Below are 19,539 nucleotides of genomic sequence, written 5' to 3'. Positions count from 1 at the left end.
GACCCAATACCTCAAGTAGTGTAAGCAAACAATCAAATGGAATGGAATAATACAAATATGCACATTTACTTATTGAAATGAATTTCTAGCTCCATTCTCATAAATAAGCATACCATTCACTAATCAAGTTTCAAAATGCCTCAAACTTTAAATTTCAGACTAAACTGGTTACTGTAAATGCCAATTTCAAAGTATAAACTATAGAACCTAAATGGAACTTCTCTTAAGTATGTATATATCTGTGATTTTTGAGTCTTTTTTTTTTTTAGTTTTTCTAAAATCTACAAATACATTTTTCGACTCCATAAAGATGGAGGCAAGAATAAAATCTTGGATATTTTTTTTACACATACAAAGGAACTTCCGTGATTTCTGAAGCTCTAAATTAGTATATAAATAATATACAAAACCTGCTTCTGTAGTCTCTGCTTCAGAATGTATTAATTTCTCTTTTCTTAACTTCAGAAGTCATTCTTATGACAAGGATTCAACCTCCTATAGCCGCCGGGTATCTACTTGCCTATATATGGTGAATTAACTCATTTTTCTTCGATAAAGCTGAAGAATACAAGCGGAGTTCGAGGTTCTTCTAGTTAATTCCGTCAGGTATTACGTTTATTTTTAGCACCAGGCTTACTTAGGATTGGTATAGATGAAGATGTTATGCTATGACCTGGAGGAGATGAAACGGGATGAACCTCGAGAATAGAACGGGGAGAATAACAAGGGGCTGCTACCATAACCGTTAAGTTGGAAGTTTCGTGATAACATCGTTTGGCATTCTCGCTGAAGAAAAAGAATAATGCATGAAGCTGAAGCCATGCAAGAATAACAATTACTAACTCGATAATGCTTATATTTAATTTCACTGAGGGTAATGCCGAAAAGTAACTGTTACCTGTCGGAAGTCACCTTCCCCTTTGCATTTTGTGAGCTAGGTAGTATTGACATCTGATCGAACTTAATTTCTGACGGATGTGGACTATGTGATAAATCCTGACAATGCAATATGAAGTATTACAAAAACTAATAAAAATAAATTTAGGGTTAAAAGTTTTTACGGGTTATTGAACTATAGAATGGTTACCATTGTTCAATATTTTATATCAATGGGAGGTTAGTGTAGCAATTCAAACCAATAATTGCTTATGTGGCAATGTAAAATTGTGTGGTTATCCAACTTTTATGTTGCCACATAAGCGACTATTAGCCTGAGTTATTATAGAAACCTCTTGTTCTTGTTGATGTAAAAATGAAAGTTCAGTTACCAACTGAATGATATTGCTAACCGTTCTGTAAAAGACGTATAGTTCAGTAACCTCGGAAAATTGTAATCTAATAAATTTTGGAAAGGGAAATGGAAAAAAGTTTAAGTGCAATGGATCTTACCACAAATTTTATTCCGTTGTTTGACAGAGTAGAAGATGGAAAATCTAATTGTTGTAAGTTTCTCAACCAACGATGTTCTAGTAGCATGCTTGCCGATGGCCTGTCTGCAGGATTTCGACGGAAGCAGCAACGCAGAAAATCCTTACCATCAGATGATAATGTTTCAGGTATTGGGGGGATATCCTTAAGAACTTTAAACATGGCTGCAGCCTGCGAGTGAAAATTAATTTAAATAATCAGTTAGTGTTACGGAAAATTTCAGCAATGTTTTGCATCAAACTCAGAGCAAGTCACAAAGGCATGGATTTTAATCTCTCTACCACCACGAACATTTTACAGTTCACACTAGTTTGTTATAGACGAATAAAGATTCATGTTTAAAATAGCAATCTAGACAGTAAGACATGCTTGAATTCGGTAGATTAACAGACCATTAGGTAGAGATCACAAAGTAAAATCACTGGCTTATGGAAATCGACTACCTAAACGTTTATAATAAAATTACTTTCTGAAGGAAGTTTAAACTTAATGAATGACGCAGTGAGGAGCTTCATTAACATTAATCTATGTCATCATACTGGTATTTAAAGGAATTCAACTATATAATGCAACAAAAGTTACAATGGAAATTCCTCCTCAATAGCAAATAAGGCATGCAACAAACGTACTTCTAAATGAGCGGACAATTGGATGAACAATGCTTATCTCAAACTTCCAAAACGCAGTCTCTCATTGAAAAGTACTGTTTATCTAGAACACACAGGGCAATGCTTTGCAAAATATCAAATAATCTTGCAGAGGTTCTCTAATTATCCTATACCATCTATCTTCTCCTTTCTTTGCCGAGAAAATTATAAATTCCAATTAAGTTTAGCAATATAAATATTTAGACATAAATATGCAGGTATCCGCCAATCACTTCTTTGCAGTTGCATTAAAAGTTTTATTTCCAAGGCCAAGTTAAGGTAATAACAAACAAAGGGCACTACAAAAATTTGGTTCTTACCCCTTCATAGTCACTCCAAGGAGGTTTTCCTGTGAACATTTCAATAATAGTACAGCCCAGACTCCAAATGTCAACAGCAAGTGCAAGATCTGAACTAGTATCCTTCTGCATTACAGCTTGCATAAGCTGCAACAACAAAAAAGCTAGAGTTGTTAGAATAATAAAGTTTAGCAACCATCATATATTGATGTAGCAACAAGAATGTACCTCAGGAGCCATCCAGTATGGACTTCCCTTCAAAGAAAGTTCAGCTGCTTGTCCAGTAAGCTAAGAAAGATAAAAGTTGTTAGAAGACTATCATTATGAGAAACATATAGTTGGATAGCTGAGTATCACAAATCACAATGTCAGTTATGCACGAACAAGAATTAATTAATGCGTGCTTAAATGAACTAAGGTTGTTACATTTTAATATGATTCATATTTCTATTATTATTGAAACTGAGGTTAGTAGAAGCAAGAACTACTGGATTGGTAATCCTAGCAAAGGTTCCAGAACTTAATATGATTCATATTTCTATTATTATTGAAACTGAGGTTAGTAGAAGCAAGAACTACTGGATTGGTAATCCTAGCAAAGGTTCCAGAACTTCAAAGTCAAGAGCCCACTTATATTTTTATCTGCCAGTATGGAACAGATGAACCTATGGCTGTGCTACTGAGAGAAGATCACACCACTTGTTGTTTTTGCGTACTAGAGGCCATAGATTTCTGATTTGTGCTCGCTGAATTGTGCAAAATAGAATATCTCCAATTATAGGCTTAATGATAAAAAAAATGCTTGAACTAGAATTTCAAGTTTGTAGACTTCTTTTCTTTAACAGTATAAGAACAATCACAAAGCATAAAATGAAAACAGAGGCATGACCAAAATGTAAATGCTCTTTGAAGAAAATGACAAGGAGAATTAAGAGATCTTATAGAACTGAATAACAGAAAAGAGAAACATTTAAAAGAAGAAATAAGTAGCTTAGTGAAATACTCAAGGAGGCTACAGAAGAAGATAGTAAAGTGCAATTACCAACAATTACTTGTATTTCTAGCAAGCTTATATGTAAATGATTGTAAGCGTGCCTTTCTTGGAAAAATTATAAAAGAACTCACATGTTTTGACATCCCAAAATCAGCAAGCTTAACAACTCCGGATGCATCAACAAGCAAATTGGCCCCTTTTATGTCTCTATTATAGAGCAGGAAAATAAAAATAAATCAAAAAAAAGAAGAAATAACAAGAAAAAAAGTAATAGAACAATTTCTTAACAAATGCTTAAATACTTATTCCCATACCTATGTATTGTTTTCATGCTATGCAAGTAGGCTAACCCAGATAGAATATGGCGAGTAAAACTACGAACAACATTTTCTGTTATGGCTCCACAATGTTCACGGGCATACTTATTGATTGAACCAGGATGAACATACTCTAGATATATATAGAAGTGGTCTTCAACCTGCATATATAAAATTATTCATTCAGCAAGGTCGTAAAGATACTTGCTTTGCATACCGAAGCTTAGGAGCATAAAGAGGCAAGTCGAGGTACTTACTATTTCACTACCGTAATACTGAACAATGTTCGGATGCTTCAGCTGGCTAAGAACTTTAATTTCCTGAAACAAATGAAGGAAGTAAGTACAAAGATGAAGGCAGAAAACCCAAATACATAACTGCAACAAAAAGCACGCATTGTCAACTAAAGTGAAAATGTACAGAATAGACCTATACAGCTTAAGGAAACATGTATGTCAAGAACCAACAAAGGCAACATTGGTTATACATGATACTCTGCCTATTTAAAAGCAATAGCAGAATCTTTAGGACAAAAACAAAGAATAATATGCCACATTTTATTAATCTAAAGAAGAGGAGTTGAGGAAGACAGAATCCACAAATAAAGTCATTATGGAAGTGTTTAGTAACCTGTTCTAATTGCTTTATAGATTCTGCAGACTTTGGGTCCTCTGGAAATATGTTAACTTCCTTCATTGCGCATAATGCTCCAGTTTCCCTATTAGCAACCAAAAACTCTCATCATTAGCATTTACCACTCCAAAAGAAGCCAACTGCAAGCAAAATAACAGAATTTCGTACCTATTGCTGGCAACGTAAACACTGCCAAAAGTACCACGTCCAATGAGCTTTCCCTTCTGCCACTGGCTTTTCATGGGAAAGGACTCTGCTTTAGGAATAATTTGGGGAACAGACGATGATACTGAAGACCTGGAAGCTCCCGGAGGCAGCGGTAATGGGTGAACTTCAAGATTAGCATTACTTTCACGCCCTGCTGTCGAAGTAGTGTCAATGGATAATTTGGCATTCAATGGTGATGCAGCAGTTGGACTTTTTGGATTGTTCCTGCGAGGACTTATACTTGGCGGGCTATGAAGTGGAGACGTATCAGTACTAAACGCGGTGTAATCAAAGAAAGCTGGAGGAGGAAGCCCGGGGATGTCCAACATCGCCATTTCTGGCGCAGACCATACTTGATTCTTAGCCATCATCTGATAATAAGGCAGCAAATCAGCTGCAGTAGCTAATCTCTGAGGGCTAACTATAGGACTTGAAAACGGACTAGTAGGCGCGCTCCTCGTAGGAGCATTCATCTTGAAGTTATCTCCATAATAATTATCCCCGCAAAAATCCGGATGCACCTTCCTTGGTGATCTTATATCTAGAGGATCCACCATCTTCCTCCGTTCTCGACCGGCAAATAGACTGCAAAATGTTTCACAAACATGTTAACAATTAAAACCTAATCCATTTCCTGCAAAAACTAGTCATCATTATTTTCATTATCAAGTTAAAGGAATATCAATTCGCACAACTATCGTTAAACTACATCATTTTCGCCATAACCTAATTTTGTAACCCTAGAATCGAATTTTAACGTAATAATCAAATAAGAATTGATAAATTACAGCAAAATTAACAATTAATTGCAATAAATTGAAATTGATAAAAACTAAAATAAATTACCTGTCGATCGGAGAAATTGTTGAAGGTACTCCATCTCCGTTAACGACGTCATTATTTTTTTCTTTATTTCTGTCTCGTAAACTAACACCGTCACGATCCTTCTCTTTATCTTTTTCCTTGTCCTTATCTTTATCCTTCTCTTTAGGCGACGGAAATCTCATGTCACCGTCGCCATTTAACGCCGAATGCATAGGCAACGGTAGCGGCAAAGGAACAGGAACCGAACACGACAATCGAGGAGGCACAACGGATGAAGAACAACTCGGCGACCGCGACAGCTGAATCACCTGATCAGCTGAAGTAACCGCCGACGACGACGATTTCACGGCGGTAGAAACGGAGGAAGATTGTTGCTGCTGCTGCTGCTGTTGGTTTTGTTTTTGTTGTTGTTTCTCCGTCGCGGACACGTCATTTTCAGTTAAATAACGGATATTCTTTTGACGCGTGTGTCTAGTAGCCGCGTTGCCGAACCGAAAAGCTAGGGCACCGCGTCGTAAATAACTCCGGTGTTGCTGATGATGATGACCTTTGCTGGAAGAAAAATTAGAATCTACTGACGACGACAGAGCATGTTTTGGCGACGACGGCGACGAAGACGACGACGAATTTTGATTATTATTATTATTATTATTACTACTGTTATTATTACTAGAAAACGAAATGTTCTGAAGCCAACGCATAATGAAAATGTTGAAGAATAATAACAATAATAATTATAATAACACGGAATTTACTCATGAACATGGTGAATTCCGGTTCACCTGACGGAATTATAATCCATGATTATCGATCAGAAGAGCTTCTTAATGAAAAGAAAATCTTGTTCAATACTGCAAGAAGAAAAAAAATGGAGTCAAGGTTTTGTTTCTCTCTCTAGAATCCTCCCTTTCTCTCTGTTGTTTTTTTGTTTTTATTTTCTAGAGAGAGAAGGGGAGGAGAGGAAAAGGAAAGGGAGGGAAAACTGAGGAAGAAAGAAATCAGTTAGTAACTGTTTTGCGGGGGAATTTGGTTAGTTATTTGTTAACTTTTTTTTATGGAACCAGTCGTGTTTTTGTTTTTTAAGTTTAATTTTTTAACAAAATAAGTTAAATAACCATCTTTGTTATCTTCTCTTCCCCTCTTTAATTTTATAAATTAATAATGGGTGATTTCAAAAGTTTATTAAAAATGTTCCAGAATTTTGTTGTTGTGTTTAAAGTAGACCCATATTTTAAGAATCGAACCGGATTGATTGGTTCAACCAAAAATCAACAACATTTTTTATAAAACTCGAAATTTACTTTCAACCTCTTTGAATCGAAAAAATTAATTAGAAACAATTGAATTATTAGGTAGAGTGTTTCATTTATTAATATTTTGAGTGGTCAATTCAGTTCCTAAATTTATAATCATAAGCAAATAACTCACTTATCAATTAAGGATAATACTCTCTATTTTAAAATCGATTGCAGACAAAATTTAGAATATGAGCAAGTTTAAGAATCTACCAACGAGCTGTAACTCAAATGGTATAAGCGCCAGACAGCAAACTGTTCAGGTCGTGAATTTTCTTCCACAAGCGCTGCACCTTCCCAATTATCAAACAGAATCAAAATAATTCAATTTTATTTTTCATTAACCTAAAAGCTTTAATTGATTTAAAATAAAAAATATTGTCCTTAATTGATCAAAATGACTAAAAGCGAGTTATCTAACTTAGAATTACATGTTCGCGAACTAGGATGACCCTTTACTCTTAATTTTTAATTTACTTACTAACTAAATTTTTATATATGTGCTAAAATTTTAAATAATGAAAAAAATTGAAAAACATTATACATCTATACTATATATAAAAACACAGATGGGGGGCAGACAAATTTACTGAATAATCCTTTTCAGTTTACTAATAAATGAAGGTTTTATAGTCATTAACTAATTAGTTATTTAATTAATCACTATTGTAATTAAAGTCCTAATTAGAATAGGTAGCTAAATTATCTCCAATTTAGTATGTAAGAAATAACTAAATTGTCTCCAAATTAGTAGGAATACCTATCTTTTAGTTTGATTGAACTACAAAATTAAAATACTGTATTTGGTCAATATAATATTATTTAAATTTCTATCTTATTTTTATAAAAATTCTTAACCAATTTATATCTACTTTTATAAAAATTCTTAACTAATTTGATATTAATTATAAAAAAAAATTGATATAATTATAAAAAAATTATTAATATATTTATTGACGAGTTACGTTACGAGCCACGTGCAGAGCACGTAATGCGAAACTAGTATTACTTAAATACACTTATTTTCTATTTACACAGTTAAATTGGTGATTAGCCCGATTAAACCGTGAACCGGTTTCTATTTAGGTTTAATTTTTAAAACAATGGTTTAGACAATTAAGGATAATTATTTGCAGTTTAATAATTTTAAAAAAGGTATAATTAACAAGGCAAAATGTCTTAAAAAGCAATCATTTTTACGATTTCTTTCAATTATATCCATACTTGTGGGTACAATTGAAAGTGAATGGTGGGATTTATGCAAAATTGGCGATTTTACAAAGTAAATATAATTAAAAAAAATCATAAAAATGAGTATATTTTAAGACATTTTTTCAATCAACAAGTAAATTCAGTTCAAATATGTTCTCAACTTTTTTTAATTTCTATATAAAAAAGATTTATGATTTCAATTTAATGAAATGTAATTAATTTCATAGAATTTATAAAATATAATTTTGGAACATTGAAAAAATAAATCTTAGACAATTCAATTTTGTAGCGAATTAATCTCATTGTTTAAAACGTTGTAAAATAAATCCAAATTTTTCTATGTCTTGCATTTTGTAGCTCAAACTGTTTTCCGACAATATTTTACATACGTGAAAGCCATTAGCTACATGTATTGGCATATTAAATCCTGACGTTTTAAAAATGTTCCAAATAAAATCCTAACATTTCGTGTTTTTACATTACGTACCCTAAAAAATGGGACAAAATTATCGGAAAACGGATTTGGGCTACAAAATGTAAAAACGGAAAACGTTAGAATTTATTTTGTAACGTCTTGAACAATGGGATTAAATCGCTATAAATTTAAAATGATGGGATTTGCATTGTCAATATCTCAAAAAAATAAAATGAAATTAACTTATACAAATCATATCATAGTATTATGCCATAAATGAAATATAAAACGCAATTTATTCAAAATGGCGAACTACGTATTAATGTTTTTTTTTCAATTCATTAAATCGAATATGAAACAGCTATATTTAAAAAAAAATTGGGATAATTCAAAAACTAAACCGATAACTTGACATGGAAAAGACAACATGCTGTCTGATTCACAGATCTCACTTACGAAAACAAAAATAAATTATTAATTGTTTCACTAATTAAGTGCAGTTTTCAGTTAATCGTCGATCAAACTTCACCCATCACCCGTGAACTCACATCATCCGATTCAATCACCATTTGATAACTCCTTCATTAAAAAGAGATAATAAATTTTTCACAGAAAAAGAACAACTAAGTACTAAGTTATGTTAGGTCATATGTGCTCAAATGTGTTTTTTCTATCATTTCAAAAGGGAAAAAATTTAGCATTTTTGAAACATTTGATCCCACGACTTTAGCATAATGTTATCTAACGCTTATATTGTTTAAGTTATAGCTCATTAGATGTTAAAATGTGTTAATTATTATCAATAACTTAATTTTAGTTTTTTCTGATTACTAGTATTATGATACTAAATAACCCTTCATATAATTAATAAGTAATTTAGGATGGTATAACCATATTTGCAGTTTTCAATTGCATTTTAGAAAATGGGATCAAAATAAGTATATCACTTTTTCCAAATTAACCGAAAAATATTGAAATGACTTATCTAATCAAAACTGATGTACAAACTGATTCCTATTTTACTAATTTATACAGTTACAATTTAAACTATAATTTATACATTGTTATGTTATGAGAAATCAGTTATATACCTACTTATTCTTGGTCAAGTCCTATTATTTTTTCTTTCTAAATTTGATAAATTTAATCTGTAGAAAACCTTATATATAGTGGGTGATAGTTTAAAAATCAGTTACTTTTAGTTTATAAATTCATCATTAAGTATACAAATTCCTCAATGTCATTTATAAGAAGTAAATCATATAAAACATGAATTCTAATATTTAATCCATGAAATATCTTACTATTTCATATTTTTATTATCTAAGACTAATTACTCTTCTGGAAAATTCAATAACAATGGCTGGACATGTTAGAAACTACTTAATTAAAGCTTAAATATATCGGTCACTTTTAGTCTAATAATAGGATATATTGTTTAAATCTAATTGCTATAGATTTATATATTGTTCTTTCCTATAAATAATATGTATAAAAATTTAAACATATTAAAGAATCTGCAATTATTGACGTAAATTTTAAAATAAAGTGCCATTCACATCATGACTTAGTAATGCATAAAATTTCAACATCAATCATAACTACATATCACATATTCCTTTTTCAATTATTTATTGATCGTATAGATATAAATTATTCTTTTGAGAAAAAAATGAAGAAAAACCGAATTCACACTACAATTGTACATATTTTATCGATAGGGTGACATATGATATTGAATGAAACTAATTAATCAACATAAATCAGTTTTGTTTTAATTGAGAGATTTTAGATGAAAAAATCATAGATTTTATAGAATTAAGAAAAATTAATTATTTGATAAGATGAAGATCTTAAAACGAATCATCATATGAACATCATCATTTGAAATTTTCCCTCCAAACAAAAATATTAAAATTTTATAATTTGTATGAATAAAAAATTATTTTATTATTTTATTTGTAATTCGTATAAATTTATAGATTTTATGTTGATTAAAATGGTGAAATTTTTAAAATTCGATGAGTTTAAAATCCATAAATTTAGTAAAATATATAAAAAAAATAAAAAAATAGATGCCTTCATTCTAATAAAAAATTTGTTAATTAATACTCATTTGTTTCAAAATACTTATCTTTTCTTTTGTACCAAATACTTGCCAATTTATAGTAAATCATAATCTTTAAAATTAATCTCCTATTGTATCTTGTTTTAAATTTTATTATTTATTGTCAGTATCCCTAAAAGGTGAATTAATCATAATATTTAATAAGAATATAGTAGAAAAATAAAGATAAATTTATAAAAAGTTAAAACATTAATTGTATATTTTTAAATTGTAAAAAATAATAAAGTGAACAATTGTTTCGAGAAAGGCATAGTATATTATTTATTGATTCGTACATTAGTTAAATTAATAGTACATTACTATGTGACAATAAAGACCAAAAGTGATACATCATAATGACTTTAATTTGGAGTTTAGACTTAGTCCAGGTTGAAATCAGTTTAAATTTAATTTGACTTTGGCGTTGCTTTGAATTCTTCCATCTTCATTCTTCTTGTTACAACAGTTTTCAGTTAGCTAACTGCTCTAAATTAATTGCTCCAATTCAATTCAACGGTCAACTACCAAACAAAACTCAATTTAAGCACATAGGCTTTAAAAAGCTAATCTAGTCAATGTATTTTAAATACAAGCAATTGACAGTTGCACCATCTTAAGCTTATAAATTATAATGAGAACTAAATTATGAAATTTATTTTTGTTTTTATTCATATTTTCATTTTTGCTTTAACTATTCAATATCCAATTATATGATTAACTTAAAGTCGAATCGGGCATGATCATATGTTAACATAGATCTCTCGTACCGAATTTCAACATTAACGATCTGTGGGTTGATTTTAATCGCTCGGTGGTTTTAGAAGCTAAGAGTGTGCAAAAACTAAATCAAACTTAACCGGCTAATTTGGTTCAATTCAATTTGATATCATAAAAAATAGTTTTTCAATTCAGTCCGATTTTTAACATTAAAAAAAATTCAGTTAAGTTTTAATGCAAACCGAACCAAAATAACAAACAAACAAACAAAATCAAACAAAGAACAGTTTGAAATTATGAGAATACATAAAAACTACCCACAAATTGTTAGCTGGAAGATCAAAAAACAGTTTTCAGATCAAACAGAATGTTACAGGAGATTTTCATTTGCCCACATTTTATTCTCTACTTAAAGAAAATAACACAGTGGATAGCCATTTCAATCTACATGTTGCACTTGCTACATGTATAATTTCAGATAAACTTTCTTTTCTCAATTGCCTGATAAAGTTATGGAGGCTTAGCGACGAACATTCAAACAAATTCACGCATGCCATATAATGCTCTGAAGAAAATGATCACCCAAATTGAAACTTTCAAATCAGCAACTGGAACTTTAGCCTTCCAATGCTTTCTCTGTTTCAATACTAATTGACACTGATCCCATTGACTATGTTTGTTTAGGTTCTGTTTCTGTTGCTGCTTCCGATTCTAGTTTTGGTTCCGCTTCGGCATCTGCTTCTACTTGTGGTTCTGCTTCCGGTTCTAGTTTTGGTTCTGGGATCTCCAAGTCTGTTGATACAATCTTACATATAGGCATGTTCTCATTCTTACTCAGAAGCTTCATTGATGGATGAACCTCAACTTCGCTCATGGAAACTTTATCTCCAATATCTAGATTGCTCAAGTCCACCTCAATTTTTGGGGGAATGTGTTCTGCTGGACAAAGAAATTTCAGAGTATTTCTTACTCTCCTCAATTGTCCCCCTGTTTTTGGAATAAGATGGAGTGAGAGCCATATATAATGAATTTAAATATGAATTGGAGCTTCTAACGAGAATCATATTAAGGTTATGCTACTGTATCCTAAGGGGAAGAAAATCCAAAAGTTCCAGAGTCCTTGGGGGAATATGTGTGACTTTGGGGCAAATTTAAACGCTCTAGTGATATTGGCTAACAGTTTAGACACAAAAAACAGACGTGAGAAAGAAGAGATAAGACTTGAGTGTATGGAAGAGAGAACACAGCAAAAAACTCTTGACTAGTTATCTTATACCTTAGTACAGTAGTACTACTAGTCCTGATGCCAACATAGCTATAACAAACTACTCATTCAAGTTGAAGTATAATGTGGACTGCATTGTAAACAGTCATTCTTTCTTCACTTAGCCTGCTAAATCTCAAGCTGCCGTTCTTATATAACACTAGTTTAGTGCATGGGTCACTAAACCTCAACATTCAAACAGCAATTCAACTCACCAAACCCTTAACTCTATCACAATTTCCTAAATCTTTCCATTGCTATATCAAAATGCCTTCTAAAACCACTAAAATTGCTTGCACAAACGCCGGTCTAATCAACAAACTCTACCAATTACTTTACTTGCCAATCAAAGATTCCTAGATTACTAAACCATATGATTGCAAAGTCAGCATATTAATCACACATTAGACATATTTCTATACAAATATCAAGCTTGATAAAGGTATTCAATTCCGCAACTAAATGCTCTCAGTTAACAATCTTAAGTACCATATCAAAGTGTATTTCTTTAGCTAGCCAACATCCCTAACCATTACTGATACCCAGATTGCACAATTAAAATATCAAAAATCCGACAAAACAATCAAAACAAAGTCGAAAATGCCAAAAAAATAGTACCTTTTTTAAGACCCGGGCAATCCTCCTCTCCTTTCAAAACAACAGGCACATCAACTTTCAACTCAGTTCCATTATCAGCCCATACAAACACCAAATTCAAAATCTTCCCAGTCTCCTCATCTCTATGTACCTATAACAACATATCACAATCTATTACAAAAATATCAAACCACTTAAATAACTGCCCCCTGAACTTTGTGGGTAAAATGTACACAAAATTAACTTGAAGGAGTAAAATGTACATTTAATCAAAACCTAAAGGATACCTTGATGGGTAAAATCTTTCCGGATTCAAGAAAAACCGAGGACCCGGATCCGGCACGGATCTGGAGCTGTAAAGGAGTAGAGCAAAAATACGGGAGACCAACAGATTTAAGAATGGACTGAATCTGTTTTCTCTCGGTAGTTAATAACTGTTTTCTTGATAAAGATCGGCCGTTAGGGTTTTTATCGAGTAATGTTTGAGGGAAAACTACTGCCGGAATTCTACCTTGGGCTCGATCACGAGCGGCGACTCGACTGCCGGTACATTCTCTTGGGATGGCTTGGATTGTGTGGTACAGTGAGGACTGCGAGCGGAGAGAGGGCGGTGGTGGTTGTGATTGAACCACCGCTTTAAGGCCGCGCCACCACTTGGCCATCTGATTGATATGAAATGGTTTCTTCGCGGAGATTTTGAGGGTTTTTAGATTCGAGGTTTAAGGTTTTGGGATGTGTTTGTTTGGGCTTTGTTTGGGCCTCGAAAGTTTGGGTTTAATTACGGGTAATTTTCACAAATCCCTCAAAATGGGACTTCATTAACATTTATACCTCATCAAAAAATAATAAGCAGAAATCTCCCAAAAAAGGTTAAAACTTTACGCAAATCTCTTATAATCCAATATTAGCTGTTTTTATAGTATAACTGGACAATTATGCCCCTTTCTTGTCACTGAACCAGAGAAGAAGAAATTGCAGTAAGAATTCAACGCGGCCATCTCGAAGACCTGCTTCTGCGTCGCCGACCAGGACGATAAGAAAATAGGAAAGAGAGCTTGAATTATTTACTTGTATAAGGACGATCGGCGGCGGCGATTCGACCGTTTAGGTTTTACAGAAATTGGAAAGAAAGCTTGAATTGGAGATTGCAGTGCTGTTTGATGGTGGACGATAAGGAATTGCAGACATGGACTTTTTCAACAATTGCCTTCATATTATTTACTTGTATAATTGTATATACAGTTTATAATTTTTAACACTTTATAAAGATTTTTCTGATCTTGTTTTTGGCTTGCTAATTTTTTATATATATTTTTGATTGTTGTCTTACAGTTTACAGACAAAAGTTAAATTAGTTGTTTGTAATTTCAATTGCTAATGACTATTTTTTGAATTGAAGATTATAAAAAGAACCAAGAGTGTTTCGCATAAATAGCTTCATAAATCTGTTTAACTATTTTGGAGGTCTACTACTAATTAATTGTTTAGGTTTTAGTCTTTTTTTCAGATTTTCTTTTGGTTATTTTCTACTCTTTCACCAATTTGAATATGAATGTTTGTACTCAAAGTTATGATGTCATGCTTTGAATGGTTAAAATAGCTTCATAAAGTAGAATGTTGGAAGTAATTTGTACATGAACTAGACATTATTTCTCATGGGTCTGTACTATCTAATGTTAATGAACAAACTGTTCAAAGTCTTAACATGTGCAAGGTTGTTGATAAATTCAATTTTTAATTAGAAAAAGAAACAAATTAATATCTAAATATCATATTCAAGTAAATAGTGTGGTTCATGACGGTTGGAATTTGGAAGCAATTTGAGCACAATTAGATGAATGCTTTTAAGTCTAACTTTACATGAAAAAAATCTAATTTGATGGAGACATTATCTTTGATGTTTTAATATATGGAATTTATATTAAGTTCACTACAAATTTATTTTAGATTAGTTTAATTTAAATTATATTGAGTTTATATTAAGTTTACATTGAGTTTGTATTAAATGACATTGAGTTGATTTTGATTTTACATTAAGTCTATAATTATATTCACACCGACCACCACAAAATTATATTAAATCTATGATTTTGAGTTTACATCAATATAGTTCAGTTGATATAGGTTCACATAAGGTCGATTTTTAATTTTATACACTGTCAAATACATTTCAATTTGTATATTATACTTAATCTCAAAATTCTCTCAATATAAAATGTCAGTTAAAATTGTAAAGAACAGCAAGATAAATTTTATTAAAAATTGAATTAAGTTAGTTCAGTTGATATAGGTTCACATCAGGTTTACATTAGGTTGATTTTGGGTTATATAGACTGTCAAATATATTTCACTTATAAGAAATATTCAATTTGTATGTTACACTAAATATCAAAATTCCCTCAATATAAAATGTCAGTTAAAATTGTAAAGATCAGCAAGATAAATTTTATTAAAAATTGAATTAAGTTAGTTCAGTTGATATAGGTTCACATTAGGTTTACATCAGGTTGATTTTGGGTATATAGACTGTCAAATATATTTCACTTAAAAGAAATATTCAATTTGAATATTATACTAAATCTTAATAAAATGTCAGTTAAGATTATTAAGAGCAGAAAGACAAATTTTATTAACAATTAAATTAAGGTAGTTTAGTTGATATAGGTTCACATCGGGTTGATTTTCGGTTTTATAGTATGTCAAATACATTTCACTTACAAGAGATATTCAATTTGTATATTACTCTAAATCTTAAAATTATCTCTATATAAAATGTAATTTAAGACTGTAAAGAACAACAAGACAAAATTTATTAAAAATTGAATTAAGGTGATTCAGTTAATATAAGTTCATATATGGTTCACATCAGGTTGATTTCCAGTTTTATAGACTGTCAGATACATTTCACTTAAAAGAGATATTTAATTTGTATATTACACTAAATCTTAAAATTCTCTCTATATAAAAATATTTAAGATAGTAAAGAGCAGTAAGATAAATTTTATTAAAAACTGAATTAAGATAGTTCATTTAATATAGGTTCACATCCGGTTCACATCAGGTTGATTTTTTTTTTTTTTTTTTTACTATTTTCATCATTTATGAGTTACATATCATGTGTGCAATACACACTACACATAAAGAAATTCAAAAATAATCTTAACAATTATTTTATTTTATAAATTAATGAAATTAATAATTTTAGAATTTCAATATATTATTTTCTAAATATCTGAAATTAAAATTGAAAACCTTCATTCAGTTGTGATGTGTTAATAAAATTAAAATTTTAAAAACCAAATAAATTATAAAATAAAAGTTGGGAACCTTTTTACACATTTCATCATTTGTGTTCATCTTGTTCCTTTGGCAGGTACAAGTGTACAGGTGCATAAAAGAGCAATAACATAGGTGGAGAAGAAATTCTATTTTCGAACCCACTAATCCAGATCTCAAAGCCACAATTAAATCAAGCAATTCAAATATTTACTCCCTGCGAAGATTAATTTTATTTTCAATGTGAATCTCCGACGACGGCAATAATAGAATCGTCAATAGCAATCAGCGACTACCGGTGTTCTGACTACCGACCGCCTACCAAAAGTTCGGCGTTCTGGCTACCAACCACTGGAGGTTCGGCCACCGGCAGTCTGGCCGTAATAAATTAAACCACGGACTGATAAAACATATAGAAAGTGAAGGTTACAGAAAAGAGAAGAGAAGAGATGGAACATAATTAGGTGTAGTGCGTACATTGATTTCGATGTGAGTGTGTATTGAGGGCAAACTTGGACTAAAATTATAGTCAGGTACTCATGAAAATAGGTTTTAAAAAAAGAGAGATTTTTGCAAAAAAATAATTTGTGAGTCATTAATATAAACTTTTCAATTTTTGGGTGATTTGGTGTAATTTTCTCTTTAATTACTAACATTCTCTTATGTTAGTCCTCATTCATGTAATTTTCTCTTAAAATTTGACGAAATTTGTTACTTCCCTCCTTCTTTTAAAATTATTATCGAAAATAAAATTTAGTTTGAATATTAAATTTATAGTCTTTTCAAATAATTACATAAATAATTTAATAAAAACATATTCATTTTTATATATTTTTATGAAGGCTTAATTACTTAAAAAGCATCCACCTTGAATTTTTTTTCGTTTATATCCTGAGTTAGGAAAAAATTCATTTATTGATGTATGTGTTTATGTTTCACCTCTACCCCGAATCACTAAATTAACCTCTTTTCATTTAGAAAAAAGTTTAAAATATTCCTTCATTTAGAAAAAAATTTGTTTCTAACTAAACTCTAATTAGTTTAGGTTAAAAATGAAGAACTATTTTAAAGGTTTTGATACTTCTGCTGCTGATGATGAGATTTTGAGGGTTTTGATACTTCTAGTTATCAACAGGCGGAACATCATCATCAGCAGCAGAATCAGCAGCTTCATATGAGTATAATAAAGAAGTTGGAAGTCGAAAATAATAGAAAATAAACAATAGATTTTTGAATTAGATTTAACCTCATATGAATTATCAATTTTCCTAAACAAACCTCTTTATCAACTCATTAGCCGGGAAATCAAAATACTTTCTGATAAATAAAAAAAACTCTAATTATCCCACTTTTTTAGAACAATGAAATTTGTTTGAATTAGAATGAGAAATATAATTGTTAGTCCTTCTTGTCAAAAGATTATTTCAAATTTTAACTAATTTAAACTCGAATTGAGTTGAATAACCAAGAACAAAAACAGCTCTCTTTAAATCAAATCCTACATGAATTCCATTTTTTCCTACTTTCTTGGATAAATATAAAGTGAAATATGTATATACATTACTCTTCCCAACCCTTATCTAATACCCAAGGATGCATAGTAATGCATGATTTAACCTCTTGACTTGTTTACTCTCACCAATTTAACCTTTTATTTTTTTTGTTTAATCTAATAGGTTAAATGAGAACATATGAGGTTAAAAAGGTGCAAGTATAAAAGTTCAGGAGTCAAATTATATATTAAGCTAATATTATATTGTAGTGTTACCATGACCATGAGCACACCGTACACATTCACAAAATCAAATAGTATAACTTGAGATTTGCTTAATTAACTATAGCTAAATTCACATTGGAATTTGAGGTATAGATTACATTATATTGAAATTACAAAAGATCGAGAATCACATCTTTCAATATAAAATACGGCTAGACGTACGAAGTGTACAAATGTTGAATAATAATTTGCATTTTCATAAATATTCAAAAACTACTAATCCATACCCAGTAAGAAAAAGGTCATCGTTTACATGTTCGATGAGATATATCATGTAGCAAGATCTAAATGTAAAATATTTAAAACAAATTGAATTAGACTTTAGTTCAAAAATTAATAAACAAATAAAGTATAGAGAAGGAAAATAAATAAAAATAAGGGCATGCAAGCTTTTTTTTTACTTAGAAAACACAACACACACATATATTTATAATTGCATGAGAAAAGTCAGAAAAGATCATAGTTTACTTGATTTTCACGATAGTACACCTAAAATAAAATATATAATAAATTTAATATATTTAGATGTGTGCAAAAAATTGAACTCCACTGCCAAATCAAATCAAAAATTATAGCTTTAATTTATTTGTCGTTTATTATTTTAAAAAAGAATAGTTTGATTTGATTTGATTCAACTTATTAACTTTTCAAAAAATATAGGCCTAAAACCTGGAAAAAAACCGACCTGTTAGCCCCTTTTCAATTCTACTATGACATTAAAAATTGGTCAATGTTACTATTTTGTATTTTTTTCGTTTCAATTGTACCCTAATTTTTTAATTTTTCACAACTTTTTTATTTAAATGATGAAATTATTTAAGTAACTAAGTTTAAAGATAAAATCAAATTTATTTCCATTCAAAAAAGTACAAATAAGTCTTTTATTTATAAAAAATAACTAAAAATCATAATCAAATTAAAACTAATTTAAATTCTTAATCAATTTAACTAAATCTAAATAAACTTTCAACATATACAATTAATATATGCTAGACATGGAGAACGTTTTTTAATTTTTTCCAAACAAAAAAAATGTCAATTTAATATTTCAGGATACAATTGAAATACACAAATGTGAAATAGGATAAACTTGACCAGTTTTTAACGTCAGGATAGGATTGAAAAGGGACTACAACTAAAAGGTAAGGTTTTTGAGACATTAGGCCAAAAATATATTAGCAGAAAGTTATTTATTCAAAAATATATTCTCTAAGAACTAGTTAATATATATGTTTGGTTTGTCTTTTAACTTTCTGAAAATCCCATTATGTTTTTAATTTATTAAAGATTAGAGATTATAATAATCTCTTTAATTAATTAAATTTAAAAATATTACAATATTTTACATCCATTTAACTAAGTTAGTTTACTTAGATTTTACTACGAAAGTCGCTTCTTTAATAAAAGAGAAATTAGACCTTAAATTTTCCGTGAAAAGGTATAAAAATAAATCAAATAAAAAATGTATCCTATTTTTCGAAAGTTTTTATCTCTTTAGCATGCTTACTCCATCCAAATGAGACCTAAAA

At 30.4% G+C, this 19,539-nt stretch overlaps 2 protein-coding genes across 3 annotated transcripts; both read right to left on the bottom strand.

Annotated features, from left to right (window-relative positions):
- Positions 1 to 168: 168 nt before the first annotated feature.
- LOC126656413 (mitogen-activated protein kinase kinase kinase 5) lies at positions 169 to 6,388 on the bottom strand. Of its 2 annotated transcripts, none has more exons than XM_050350982.2 (11): positions 5,372 to 6,388; positions 4,487 to 5,110; positions 4,316 to 4,403; positions 3,943 to 4,005; positions 3,683 to 3,846; positions 3,500 to 3,575; positions 2,603 to 2,662; positions 2,396 to 2,521; positions 1,390 to 1,599; positions 899 to 996; positions 169 to 786 (listed from the first exon to the last, which is right to left on the bottom strand). In XM_050350982.2, exons 1-11 carry the CDS (start codon positions 6,049 to 6,051, stop codon positions 603 to 605), a joined length of 2,373 nt encoding a protein of 790 aa, XP_050206939.1. In that variant the 5' UTR covers positions 6,052 to 6,388; the 3' UTR covers positions 169 to 602. The 2 variants fall into 2 exon arrangements, with proteins under 2 accessions (XP_050206939.1, XP_050206940.1); XM_050350983.2 differs by having other exon boundaries at positions 601 to 812.
- A 4,980-nt stretch (positions 6,389 to 11,368) lies between these two features.
- On the bottom strand, positions 11,369 to 13,664 carry LOC126656134 (uncharacterized). The gene is made up of 3 exons (XM_050350619.2): positions 13,245 to 13,664; positions 12,979 to 13,108; positions 11,369 to 12,083 (listed from the first exon to the last, which is right to left on the bottom strand). The coding sequence occupies exons 1-3, from the start codon at positions 13,617 to 13,619 to the stop codon at positions 11,767 to 11,769; spliced, it is 822 nt and encodes a 273-aa protein (XP_050206576.1). The 5' UTR covers positions 13,620 to 13,664; the 3' UTR covers positions 11,369 to 11,766.
- Positions 13,665 to 19,539: the final 5,875 nt, after the last annotated feature.

Source organism: Mercurialis annua, linkage group LG7 (assembly GCF_937616625.2).
Source record: "Mercurialis annua linkage group LG7, ddMerAnnu1.2, whole genome shotgun sequence".
NCBI lineage: Eukaryota > Viridiplantae > Streptophyta > Magnoliopsida > Malpighiales > Euphorbiaceae > Mercurialis > Mercurialis annua.
The sequence above is the reverse complement of the archived record's forward strand: the minus strand, read 5'-3'. Positions and strand labels throughout refer to the sequence as shown.

What these genes read in the sequence shown, in the direction of transcription:
- LOC126656413 (XM_050350982.2), bottom strand. Translation starts at nt 6,051, where the DNA reads ATGCGTTGGCTTCAGAACATTTCGTTTTCTAGTAATAATAACAGTAGT. An exon ending in AGCATGAAAACAATACATAG is followed by an intron (nt 3,576 to 3,682) that starts GTATGGGAATAA and finishes GCTCTATAATAG; the next exon opens with AGACATAAAAGGGGCCAATT. An exon ending in CTTGGAGTGACTATGAAGGG is followed by an intron (nt 1,600 to 2,395) that starts GTAAGAACCAAA and finishes TTTCACTCGCAG; the next exon opens with GCTGCAGCCATGTTTAAAGT.
- LOC126656134 (XM_050350619.2), bottom strand. Translation starts at nt 13,619, where the DNA reads ATGGCCAAGTGGTGGCGCGGCCTTAAAGCGGTGGTTCAATCACAACCA. An exon ending in GAAAGATTTTACCCATCAAG is followed by an intron (nt 13,109 to 13,244) that starts GTATCCTTTAGG and finishes ATGTTGTTATAG; the next exon opens with GTACATAGAGATGAGGAGAC. An exon ending in TTGCCCGGGTCTTAAAAAAG is followed by an intron (nt 12,084 to 12,978) that starts GTACTATTTTTT and finishes TTCCAAAAACAG; the next exon opens with GGGGACAATTGAGGAGAGTA.